The sequence below is a fragment of the Sus scrofa genome, chromosome 14 (assembly GCF_000003025.6).
Source record: "Sus scrofa isolate TJ Tabasco breed Duroc chromosome 14, Sscrofa11.1, whole genome shotgun sequence".
Classification (NCBI taxonomy): domain Eukaryota; kingdom Metazoa; phylum Chordata; class Mammalia; order Artiodactyla; family Suidae; genus Sus; species Sus scrofa.
Window position 1 is genome coordinate 55,772,558 of NC_010456.5, and position 13,254 is coordinate 55,785,811.

General features: G+C 40.9%; 1 protein-coding gene across 2 annotated transcripts in view; it reads left to right on the forward strand.

Annotated features, from left to right (window-relative positions):
- Window positions 1-13,254, forward strand: part of B3GALNT2 (beta-1,3-N-acetylgalactosaminyltransferase 2) — a 69,330-nt gene that overhangs the window by 23,149 nt on the left and 32,927 nt on the right. For both annotated transcript variants that reach the window (XR_002338968.1, XM_021074398.1), the window contains exons 3-4: window positions 4,918-5,018; window positions 10,972-11,165. Coding sequence is in view for 1 of the 2 variants with exons in the window: in XM_021074398.1 (XP_020930057.1) it covers window positions 4,918-5,018; window positions 10,972-11,165 (295 nt within the window). In the remaining variant the exon portion in view is untranslated. The remainder of the gene's footprint in view (window positions 1-4,917; window positions 5,019-10,971; window positions 11,166-13,254) is intronic.

Below are 13,254 nucleotides of genomic sequence, written 5' to 3' on the forward strand. Positions count from 1 at the left end.
GCCTCCTTATCTGAATTTCCTGCTTCCAACTTTGATTTCCCTGTGTTTTACTATCCATAGGGTAGCCAGAGTGATCCTTTGAAAATTAGCCAAATTATGTCAGTTCTCTGCTTATACCCCTCCACTGACTTCTCTTCTTGCTCAGAGTGGAATCCAAGGTCTTTAATGTGGTCTTTGACCTTATCTTCATTGACTTCCCCTGCACTGACCGCCTTACTCCGCTTCAGTGCATTAAACATACTCCTGCCTCAGGACCTTTGAATTAACTGTTACCCCTGCATCTACTACTCTTCCCCTTCATAAGGCTCACTTTCTCACTTTCCTCAGATCTCTACTTAGATACACCTTCTCAGGCAGTGCCATGTTAATAATAGCACTATTCTGACTCTGTTTTCCCCATTGGACTTTTTCTTTATAATACATATCACCAACCAGCATCCTCTGTGTACAGGTAGTATACTGTGTATAGTAGAATAGATAGCTACAGTATAGCTTATATTTAGTTGTATGTTTATGAATTGCTTGTCTTTGCCCATTGGAATATGTTTTATGAGCATAGGGGCTTCAGCTTTTTTCACTCATGTATTTCCAGCACCTAGAAACTAACTTAGCACAGAGTAAGACTTTCAACAACTCTTGGGAATGACTCAGAGCTAAATAGAATGAGTAAAAATAACATTTAGGCATGCATGAGTAATTTATTTGTTTTTTTTTTTTTTTTTTGCCATTTCTAGGGCCGCTCCCTTGGCATATGGAGGTTCCCAGGCTAGGGGTCGAATCGGAGCTGTAGCCACCAGCCTACGCCAGAGCCACAGCAGTGCAGGATCTGAGCCACATCTGCAACCTACACCACAGCTCACAGCAACGCGGATCCTTAACCCACTGAGCAAGGCCAGGGATCGAACCTGCATCCTCATGAATGCTAGTCAGATTTGTTAACCACTGAGCCATGACGGGAACTCCTATCATAGCATTCTTGCTTTAAATTTAGTAAGCTTGGTGATTTGTTTTATAAAAATAATGAGATATCTATATAAAAATATATACTAGCCAAAGACTTCTTCCTGGGGCAGAGTAATTTTATGGCTCTAGTAAGACTATTTAAGGTAGCTTAAAAAAAAAAAAAACTTTAGTAAATATGTACAATAATTTAACACATTTGTCCATTTCTGTTTGTACTTTTATTCTAAATGCTGGTTATTTATCAAAGGTATTCTGCTTTAATTGGCCATTAGTAAAAGAAACGTTGCATTTCCTTGATTCTGGCTTACTTTCAAATCTTGCATTTCAGTGAAGGAGCCAGACTCCACATATTTTTCAGGGACCTAATTTAATTAAAAGCCTTTGTAATGAAGCCATATGTTGTCTACTGCACAAGTATTTATTAAGTATTCTCTGTATACAGGTAGCATACTATGTATAGTAGACTATTTAGATAGCTACAGTAGAGGTTGAGTCTTTATAGGGCCTTGGAGTTGAGTAGAAGGAAATAGATGTAATAGTGTAATAAAATGTTATGTGTGTTGTGGTATAAATAGATATAAAATAGCCTGGAGTGTTTGGGAAACTTCATACAATTCTCTGTAGCTGGAGTGCAGAGATGAAGGGAAAGGAGGTGTATGTGTGTGGGGGAGAGTGTAAGAGAGAGCCCTAGGGAAGAGACAGGGGCAGAGAGAAGTTATCTTATGAGGGGGAAAGGAGGGAGGGCTCCTAACTGTGAGAGGTAGGCAGTGACCAGGTCGTGCAGACAGCATGTGGAGTACAGGGGGGCAGGTGAGACCTTTTTAGACAACGACAGCTAAGGGGGTGAGCTAGAGTGGTGACCTTTAAGAAAATAAGGTAATTAGGCCTTCTCTTGTGGCACAGCAGATTAAGGATCCAGCTTTGTCACTACAGCCACTCAGGTCTCTGCTGTGCTGTGGGTTTGATTCCTGGCCCTGGAACTTCCACATGCCATGGGCCCAGCCAAAAAAAAAAGAAAAGGAAAATAAGGTAATTAGAGCTCCCTGGTGGTGCAGTGGGTTAAGGATCTGGTGTTGTCACTGCTGTGGCTCTGGTCGCTATCCTGGTGCAGGTTCAATTGATTGCTGGCTGGGGAACTTGTGCTTGCTGTGGGTGTGGCCAAAAAAAAAAGAAGAAGGAGGCAATTGAATGGAGAAAGAGGAAGAGGACTCTAGGATGATTGCTATCTTTTTACCTTGGAGAAGAATGAAAATTATTCAAGACAAAAAGGTGTAGGTGAGAAGATCAGGTTTCATGGGATGAGAGCTCTGTTGTAGGTATGTTGAGTTTGAGGGACCTGCAGCCAGTGGTGTGCTGGTCTGTCAGCTGGTTCTCTAAAAAAGAAAAAAAAAACTGGTTCTCTGAAGAAAAGTATGCTTAAATGTAGGTACAGGTTAGTTATAAATTTTATTGATGTAAAGGCTGTGTAGCACATGATTGACAGATAATAACATATATAATACTCTCTAACTTCCCAGGAACCAGTTGATTCTTAGAATGCATTCACTGTTTGCCAGACTCTTGTGTCCATAACCAGCTTATGGCTGCAGTTGACAGGAGTGTTGTTCTGACATGACTGTTTCCCCTAAGCTAAAGAGTAAGACTAAAGGGACCTCTAAAGTATGTGACAGAACTTTGCTCTTCGTCAATGAAGTGAGTGACTTCTGTGCTGAATCAGATAATAGGGTTTGAACAATGGAAGAGTATTTCCTCAGTTTTTTGTACTATTAGCAATGGATTGGCCACAAACATCCCACATTTTAAAGTTTACTCTGCATTACTAGTATTTTCTCCATTACTAAGTCTAGATGGCCAAAAGAACAATAAATCAAACCCACATTTGTAGTATTTGCCAGTTCCTATAATGGAAGTATTCCCGCGATGGCCAGTTTCAAACAACTAATGTGACATCTCTGAACACAGAGTTGGGAAGATAGGCAGTAGCATGCCATTGTAATATTTACAATGTTTCCACCATGTGTATGTAATACTTATAAAAAATCTCAAAAGCATACATAAGAGTGGAATAATAAGAAATGATGATAGATACTAAATGATGAATCTGAGCATTTATTTCCTTTGTGTTTAATATAATGTTTTTAATTTTATGTAATTTATTTATTTATTAATTTATTTATTCATTTATTTGCTTTTTAGGACTGCACCTGAGGCATATGGAAGTTCCCAGGCTAGGGGTCGAATTGGAGCTACAGCTGCCAGCCTACACCACAGCCACAGCAACACAGGATCCGAGCCACATCTGCAACCTACACCACAGCTCACAGCAACTCCGGATCCCCAACCCACTGATCGAGGAGGCCATGGATCAAACCCACATCCTCAAGGATACTAGTCGGATTCGTTTCCACTGAGCCACAATGGGAACTCTGATTTATATAACTGAATTTTTAATAAAGGCTATACTTAATAACCAGCTCACAAAATTCTTGAAAATTTTGCAGTTGACCATCATGATGCAGTAGAAGCAGGCTGTCCACACAGCTGTCTATGGGCAACCTAGCTGAAGATGTAGGATGAATCTATGGATCTTTTACTTAGAACATGGGTCCAAACTAGAGATGCGAATTCAGGAATCATTCCCTGGCCAGTTGAAGCCTTGGGAATAAAAGCTGTCCAGGGAGAGCAAGTGAAGAGTAAGTAGAATGAGAATAAATCCAAGAGCAAAGCCCTGGGGGGAGTGTCTACTCTCAATGGTCCAAATGGGCAAGAAGCCCAGGCAGGGCCACATGAGGAAGGAGGAGAGCTCTTTCCGGAGACCTGCACTGTGAAACCACATAGAAGCCACGTAGGTCACGGCAGAAGAGTCTCTTGATTGAGCAGCAGAGTCCTGGATATTATAGTGGCGTAGACATATCGGTGGAAATGGTAATACTGAAGCTAAAATTTCTGCTTTATAAGATGAGCGTGAAATGAGAAACTAGAGGCTGCAATTGTATTTATTTATTATTATTATTTTTTAATGGCTTTTTTTTTTTTTTTTCTTTTTTGGCTGTACCCACAGTATATGGAAGTTCCTGGGCTAGGGATCAAATCCAAACTGGAGCTGCAACCTGTGCCGCAACTGCAGAGGCTGTACTTTGAGTTATTCCTTTGCAGGACTTTCCTGTAAAGGAAAGGATGGGGACAGGGAAGGATGTTAGGCAAATGGAAAATGACGTCAGAACTTGGTTGCATTTGTAAGGTGTAGGCAAGGAGCCGTGGGTTACAGGTAGCTGGTGAAGCAAGGACCCTCTCTTGGATAGAAAGACTGAGCAGAAGGAACACTTTCTGAAATAGAAGAAAGCCAGTGAAGACTATAGATGTAGATATGTTTTCAGGTGTGGGCATGAGAAGTTGACTTTATTGTAGTTTGCTTTTCTTTCTTTTTTTTTTTTTTTTTTTTTCTCTGTCTTTCTAGGGACACACCCGAGGGACATGGAAGTTCCCAGTCTAGGGGTCAGATCAGAGCTGCAGCTGCCGGCCTACATCATACCCGCAGAAACACCAGATCCCGGCTACATCTGTGACCTACACTGCAGCTCACAGCATCGCTGGATCCTTAACCCACTGAGTGATTCCAGGGATTGAACCCTCATCCTCATGGTTACTAGTTGGGTTCGTTACCACTGAGCCACAACCGGAACTCCATACTGTAGTTTGCTTTTAAATGTCAGGAGCATTTGCTGGTAGCCAGGCCGAACATGTGTTTGCTTTAATGTGGTCCTGCACATTAGAGGGCTTACACATTAGTCACTTTGGCAATTAACAACTTCTTGGTTTGACTGGGCCCCCTTTTTGCTGGACTAGAAGAATAAAGTTAGATACTTGTGTCTCAGAGTAAAAGCTCTGAAATGGGAAACGTGCACGTGCAAGGTGAAGATCAGTAACTGACGTTCATGCCATCCCATCTCTCAGTGTGCTTGTGAAGTTCATAATAGGTGCCCATGGCTGTGAGGTGCCTGTGGAAGACAGGGAAGACCCTTATTCCTGCAAACTGCTCAACATCACGAATCCAGGTAAGTCTTCTTTTCCCTCTGCCCTAAGAGCACCATGAACAGTGTCCTCCCTGACCTACTGGGAATACGTTCCAAGACACACACACACCTCCTGCCCACCTACCCCGGGTGCCTGAAATCCTGCCCAGCACCAGACCCTGTGTATACTGTTTTTTTTCTGGTACGTACTTACCTAGGATAAAGTTTAATTTCTCAATTAGGCACAGTAAGAGATTAACAATAAATAATAATTACAACAATTATAAGAACACATTATAATAAAAGTTATGCGAATACGGTTTCTCTCTCTCTCTGAAAATATCTTACTGTACAAATTTAATACCTTTTCTTTTAACCAGGCACTTACCAGGCATGTGGCCATAACTTTGGCAGTTTGAAGTATGACAGCAAAATTAGCACACGTTCTTTTTCCTCCTTCAGAATTTCATGGACAGAGTATTTGTTCTTACATTTTATCTTAGCAACCTCAGCATAGGATTTTATTCTTGTTAAATGGAAAATGTTCACCTTTCACTTAAAGGAATTTCTTTATGGCTTCTCTTTGGCACATTCAAATTGCCAGCATCACTACTCTTATCCTTCGGGGCCTCACTAGAGTAAAATAAAGTCGAACACAAACCCTGAGGTGCCTCCATGGTTGATCTGATAACTGAGATAGCTCCTAAGTGATTAATGGGTGGGACATGCTATACAGAGGGATGATTCCCATCCTGAGCGAGAGGGAGCTGGACCATACGAAATTTCATCATGCAACTCAGAATGGCTCCTATTTATTTATTTATTTTCTTTTAAATAAATAAAAGAATAACCTTTGTCACATGGAAGTTCCTGGGCTATGGGTCGAATCAGAGCCACAGCTGTCAGCCTATATACCACCAGCACCAGATCTGAGCCACATCTGTGATGTATGCTTCAGCTTGCAGCAACGCCCAATCCTTACCCACTGAGGGAGGCCAAGGATCAAACCGCATCCTTACGGACACTTGTTGCGTTCTTAACTCACTGTGCCATGATGGGAACTCCAGAACGGCCGCAATTTAAAACTTACGAATTACTTCTGGAATGTTTTGTTTAATATTTTTGGACCTCAGTTGATCATGAGTAACTAAAACCTTAGAAAGGGAAACCGCTGATGAGGAGGGGACAACTGTACAAGTTTGACGTTGAGGAAAAGTTGTTGCGCTGAATAGCATGTTGGTCTGTTTTTAGCAGATTAATATCAAACTTTCATCAAAATTTATCTTTTGGGAGTTCCTGTCATAGCACAGCGGAATCAAATCTGTCTAGGAACCATGAGGTTGTGGGTTCGATCCCTGGCCTCGCCCAGTGGGTTAAGGATCCGGCATTGCTGTGGCTATGGCGTAGGCCGGCAGCTCTAGCTCCGATTAGACCCCCAGCCTGGGAACCTCCATATGCTGTGGGTGTGGCCCTAAAAAAAAAATTATCTTTTGGACATATAAACTAATCATCTGGGTATTTATGAAGATTCTTTATAGATATGCATAGTTTCAGGATGCAGGAGAGTTTATTTTTCAGTATGATTGAAATGCATCTGGAAATTGCTTATGTATAGATAAATCCTGATTTACTGAATTTTTTTTCTTTTTTTCTTTTTTTTTTTTTTTTTTCCATACCCAGGCCAGGGATCGAATCTGAGCCACAGCTGCAGCTTATGCCACAGCTGTGACAATGCTAGAACCTTAACCTGCTGTGATACAGTGGGAACTCCATGACTTTCTGAATTTTAAACTTATGAAAACCTGATTTCATCAGCCTGTTGATTTGTAATAGGCTTGATACAAATATTGTATTGTGAATCAGCTTTCTCAAAGAATTATTGCCTAAGCTTTTGCAAAATAAACAAATAGTAAAAAAATTAAAAACAGGAGTTCCTACTGTGGCACAGAGGATCTGACCTTGTCTCTGTGGCAGTGTGGGTTCAATCCCTGGGCCAGTGCAGTGGGTTGAAGATCTGGTGTGTGTGCATCTGTGATGTAGCTCACAGCTGCAGCATGTATTTAATCCCTGGCCCAGGAATTTCCATGAGCCAAGGGTACAGCCAAAAAAGAAAGAAAAAATTGAAAACAGAAATAATATTTTTTATTCCTCATAATTAAAAATTTGTGGGATTTATGGAGCTGCCATTGTTGCGCAGTGGGCTAATGATCTGGTGTTGTCTCTGTGGCAGCTCAGGTTCGATCCCTGGCCTGGTGCAGTGGATTAAGGATCCAGCATTGCCAAGGCTGGATTGGCTCCCTGGCGAGGAACTTCCATCTGCCACAGATGCAGCTGAAAAAGAACAAGGGAATTGTGGGAGTTCTGATTCAGATGAAGAAATGTGGTCCTTTTTATAAAATTGGTCAGCTTTTTACCACTCAGCTTTTTAAATAAATTATACCACATTTTCAGGTCTATATCGTAGAGGTTTCTTACTTGGGATGTCTATGAATTTAGTTAACTAAAATTTTGTGTATAACTGTGTGTTTTCTGGGGCTAGGGTCCTTTAGCTTTGACCAGGGTCCCAAAGGGACCATGAACCTAGTAAAATGTTGTATTACTGATGATGTAAGGGTAGCCTAGAACAAATTGTGTTTGAAATCCAAAACCAAGTTAAACCAGTTTTAAAGAAACCTTGCTTTTAAACTAATCAGATCTTGACTATTTTAAGTGCTATTGTTCATTAATAGTAAAGAAGTGGAGCTATTCATTAATAGAAAATTTTCAGGAGTTCCCATTGTAGCTCAGCAGGTTCAGAACCTAACATAGTGTCCCTGAGGATGCAGGTTCAATCCGTGGACTTGCTCAGCGTGTTAAGGATCTGTTATTCCTGCAAGATGCAGCTCCCATCTGATGTTGCTGTGGCTGGGTTTAGTCCGGCAGCTGCAGCTTGTTTTCAGCCACCGGCCTGGGAACGTCCATATACCACAGGTGCAGTCCTAAAAAAAACGAAAAAGAAGAGGAGTTCCCGTCGTGGCTCAGTGGTAAACGAATCTGACTAGGAACCATGAAGTTACGGGTTCAATCCCTGGACTTGCTCAGTGGGTTAAGGATCTGGCGTTGCCGTGAGCTGTGGTGTAGGTTGCAGATGCGGCTCCGATCCAGCATTGCTGTGGCTCTGGCGTAGGCCAGTGGCTACAGCTCCGATTCGACCCCTAGCCTGGGAACCTCCATATGCCGCAGGAGCAGCCCAAGAAATGGCAAAAAAAAAAAAAAAAAAAAAAAAAAAGGTAGAACTAAGTTAATATTGAATCTGATTTTGTCTTTTTGGTGATTTAAACGACATTTAGATTCATTTCAGTACCTTAAGTTCATCGTGAGCATTAATCATCATGATAGGAGTTCCTGTCGTGGCTCAGTGGAAATGAATCTGACTAGTATCCATGAGGACACAGGTTCGATCCCTGGCCTTGCTCAGTGGGTTAAGGATCTGGCATTGCCGTGAGCTGTGGTGTAGATTGCAGATGAGGCTTATATCTGGCGTTGCTGTGGTTGTGGCTTAGGGCAGCAGCTACAGCTCCGATTTGACCCCTAGCCTGGGACCTCTATTTGCCTTGAATGTGGCCCTTAAAAGACCAAAAAAAAAAAAAAAAAATCATGATACTTTGGATGTTTAGAAGTTTTGATTGGTGGCATTATCAAAGCCACAGGCCATCCTGTGTTAAGGTAACTTGAAATTCAAGAACACTGTTTTAGATAGAAAATAGGTAGTTATGTTATAATGTTATAGACATGTTTCACTTTAGATATCCTATTTGCTGAGTATATTAAAGAGAAAAACTTGTGTTACTGTGCAATATATTTGAGTCTAGACTCTCTAGCCAGTGCTTGCAGAGCCCATGACAGAATCTGTATCCTTCTTATCTCCCTCCTGCTCCTGTATATAGTTGGGTAGGAGCTATCAATTCCAGTTTAGTCACTTTTTATTGAGCATCTACTAAGTATAAAATAGCAATCTTGGAGCTCTAAGGAAGGGATCCAAATGATCTGCCTGAGTGTGGGAAGAAAACAGAATCCCTGTTTATCTGCAAAGAAAATGTAATCTTTATTAATATCAACTGTATGGACTGACAATAATAATGTGTATGTTTTGTAAGTAAATGAGTATGTACAAATGATGTTAACTGATGGGGTTGCATGATCTGCAACGTTGGAAAGCCACAGCTCTAAAAAATACAAAGAACTTTGGAGTTCCCGTTGTGGAGCAGTGGTTAACGAATCCGACTAGGAACCATGAGGTTGCGGGTTCGTTCCCTGGCCTTGCCCAGTGGGTTAAGGATCCGGCATTGCCGTGAGCTGTGGTGTAGGTTGCAGATGTGGCTTGGATCTGGCATTGCTGTGGCTCTGGAGTAGGCTGGTGGCTACAGCTCCGATTCGACCCCTAGCCTGGGAACCTCCATATGCTGCGGGAGCAGCCCTAGAAAAGGCAAAAAGACAATAAAAAAAAAACACAAAAAACAAAAACAAAGAACTTTGATATAATAATCTTTTGAAGTCAGTTTTAAGAGTTTCCATTGTGGCGCAGTGGAAACGTGGAAACGCATCCCACTAGTATCCATGAGGATGCGGGTACGATCCCTGGTCTCACTGAGTGGTCAGAATCCAGCATTGCTGTGAGCTGTGATGGAGGGAGCTCACAGACACAGCTCAGATCCTCTGCTGCTGTGGCGTAGGCCGGCAGCTGCTGTTCCTATTGGACCCCCAGCCCGGGAACTTCCATATGCCACAGGTGTGGCCCTAAAAAGCAAAAAAATAATTAATCAGTTAAAAAAATAAAGGAAGTTTTAGTATTTCTCATGGTGGTGCTGATACTCTCAGCCATATTAACTGTTTCATGTACTCTATCCTGATTCATTTATGATAATTGAAAAAGTATTTAGAAAGGGACTCTTTTTGGCTTTGATTAGACTGCTCTGGGGATAGAATAGAATTTGAAGTCAGTAAATCTGGGTTTGATTCCTGCCTCTGCCACTTTCTGTGACCTTTATCAAATACATCTCTGGGCCTCATTTTCTTAAACTGTAAATGGAAGGTAATGTCACAACCACAAAGTGTGGTTGTAAAGATTAACTGTGGTAGGCCATAACATATAGTAGGTGGTCAGAAACGCTTACTGTGTTTGATGTGCTTATCTTTTATCAATACTGTATAGGAAGAGTTTTTCAGTGTTTTGAAGTGATTTTGGTTACTTTTGTACTGTGATAGTTGGCCAATATCACAAAAATTGCTCAATAAGAAGTAGGATATTTGCAATTTTCAGGGCAAGACTACATTTACTTATTATTTATAACTGCAGTCAGTAATGTTTTAAGTATCCCCATTTATCCAACCTGTCCTAATAGATGTCTTTAAATTTAATATTCCCCTATAGTGTTTATAATTCAGATACACATATGTATATGCAGAAATTTATTAAAGTAGTTCCTGATAACTATTTTACTTATAAGTGGCTGAAAACTTGGTTCTTGACTTTCAAAATAAGTTTGTTCTCTTTTTTCCTGGAAGCAGCTATATTTCTGAAACACTTTTAAAAATATATTGCCATTTGTGGAGTTCCTGTTGTGGCTCAGTGGTTAATGAATCCGACTAGGAACCATGAGGTTGCGGGTTTGATCCCTGGCCTTGCTCAGTGGATTAAGGATCCGGCGTTGCCGTGAGCTGTGGTGTAGGTTGCAGACATGGCTTGGATCCCGTGTTGCTGTGGCTGTGGCGTAGGCCGGTGGCTACAGCTCCGATTCGACCCCTAGCCTGGGACCCTCCATATGCCGTGGGAGCAGCCCAAGAAATGGCAAAAAGACACACACACACAAAATATATATATGTAGCCATTTGTGAAGGAATTATGTAACAAGTAATTATCTAGATTTTGCTATCAAGCATACTCCATTACTTCATATTAGTATAATAAAAGATTATATTTGTTTGATTATGCAAAACCTCCTCATTACTTCCTTAGTTTTGAGTCAGGAGATTGAGGCATTCAGTCTGTCTGAAGATACCTCACCTGGGCTCTCTGAGGACCGAGTTGTCAGCGTGAGCTTCCGAGTGCTCTATCCAATCGTTATCACCAGTCTCGGGGTGTTTTATGATGCCAGCGATGTGGGTTTCCAGAGGAACATCACCGTCAAGCTTTACCAGGCAGAACAGGAGGTATGCACTGTTTTGTACACATTCCCTCCATTTTTTTTTTTCAAAAAAGTTTTTTCCCCAAGGCAATTAGTCTGTTGGGAGCCTTCCATCTTTCTTCTCTTAGTGATTAGACACATTACAGTGTAACATGTTAAAATGCTGGTTTGGGGAGAGAGTTCCAATGAATAAACATGTTATACCTAGGAAAGGAGGAATTGGACCAAATTAGAAATTCCCAACGTAAAATCCAGTAAAGCCTAAGGAATTTCAAAAGTTGATAATGAATGTTAAAAGTTGGGGATTCGTATGTGTAAGCAAGTGTTGTTGCCTCTTTCTTCCCACCCTTAAAGTCTGTCACTGTAATACAGGCTTAATGACCACCACTTCGCATATTTTTTTGTAATAAGGGTGTACAGGGAATAAAAGTTTAAAACAACTGGGGTTATTATTCTTTCTGATATTCAGAGAAACCTGATTTGTTCAGAGTTATATGAAGGAATATAGCAAGGAATTGTATTTGAAAAGACCTGTCCCTGGGGTTTTGTATTTGTTTTTTGCTTTTTAGGGCCACACCCGAGGCACATGGAGGTTCCCAGGCTAGGAGTCTAATCGGAGCTGTCGCTGCCAGCCTATACTACAGCCACAGCAATGCCAGATCCGAGCTGAGTCTGCTACCTACAGCACAGCTCATGACAATGCTGGATCCTTAACCCACTGAGCAAGGCCAGGGATGAAACCAGCATCCTCGTGGATCCTAGTCGGGTTCTTTTCTGCTGAGCCACATGGGAACTCCCTGTCTCTGGATTTTAAACTACAGAAATCTTGGAAGTTACAGTGAAGACCCACATAGCCACCAACTAAATTGTCCAGTAGTTAACATTTTGTTGTATTTTCTTTATGACATCCGTAGTCTTTCATCAATCTATCTTTTTTTAAAATTGCACTTCAGAGGGAGTTGTAAGTGTGAGTACACTTCAACCCTGAACACTAGTGTACAGATCATTAACTAGACTTTAATATTTGTTTATGGTTTTAAAATTTTTTCAGACACTGTAATGTGCGTTCAGTTTTTCTTCTTCCGTCTAATATCGTCCCAACTGAGCTTTTTCAGCCACCTTTCATTCAGGTTTTTAAACTGCATAAACCTGTGTAACCAAACTCCTGTCACGCTATCCCATTCCCTAGAGGCAGCGCTTCTCTCTTTCTCTCTCTTTTTAAATCCTAGACTAGTGTTGCCTGTTGTAGGACTTCACATATAAATAGAGTCATATCCTAAGCCCTCTTCTGTGTAGGGCTTCTTTTACTCAGCATGATGTTTTGAAACTCATTCATGTTATTGTATGTACCAGTGAATTTTTCCTTTTCTTCTTTTAATTACTAAGTTGTATTCCAGCAATATATAATGCATAGTCTACTGATGGGCATCTGGAATGTTTCCAAGGTTTTTCTCCTTTATTCTGTCACTGTGATGAATTACATTCCTTAACTTTGGGGTGCTAAACCAACTTCCAGTTCCACTTGACTACATCATATTATTCTTTTTTCTTTTTTTTAATATTATTCTTTCTATGTATTGCTGGAAATTGTTTCTTGTGGACAGCATATAGTTTTTTATCCAGTCTGAGAATCTCTTCCTTTTACATGGAGCATTTAATTCCATTTATATTTAATGCAGTTTTTAAAGATTTTCATTTTGCTATTTCAAAAGAAATAGTTTGTTTTTAACTGTTCTACTTTTTTCCCCCAAAAGATCAACAAATCATTTTTATCTACAGTATATTTATTTAGGTTAAGATAGAAATAAGGTGTCTATACCTCTTTTAAGATTATTATTCTGTATTTTAGAAAGCTTTAATTTTTTTTTTCCAAGGCCGCACTTGCGGCTTATGGAGTTCCAGGCTAGGGGTCAAATCAGAGCTGCAGCTGCTGGCCTACACCACAATCACAGCGGAAAGCCAAATCTGAGCTGTGTCTTCGACCTACACCACAGCTCATGGCAATGCCAGATCCTTAATCCACTGAGCGAGGCCAGGGATTGAACCCACATCCTCATGGATACTAGTCAGGTTCATTTCTGCTGAGCCACAATGGGAACACCTATTCCCATTGT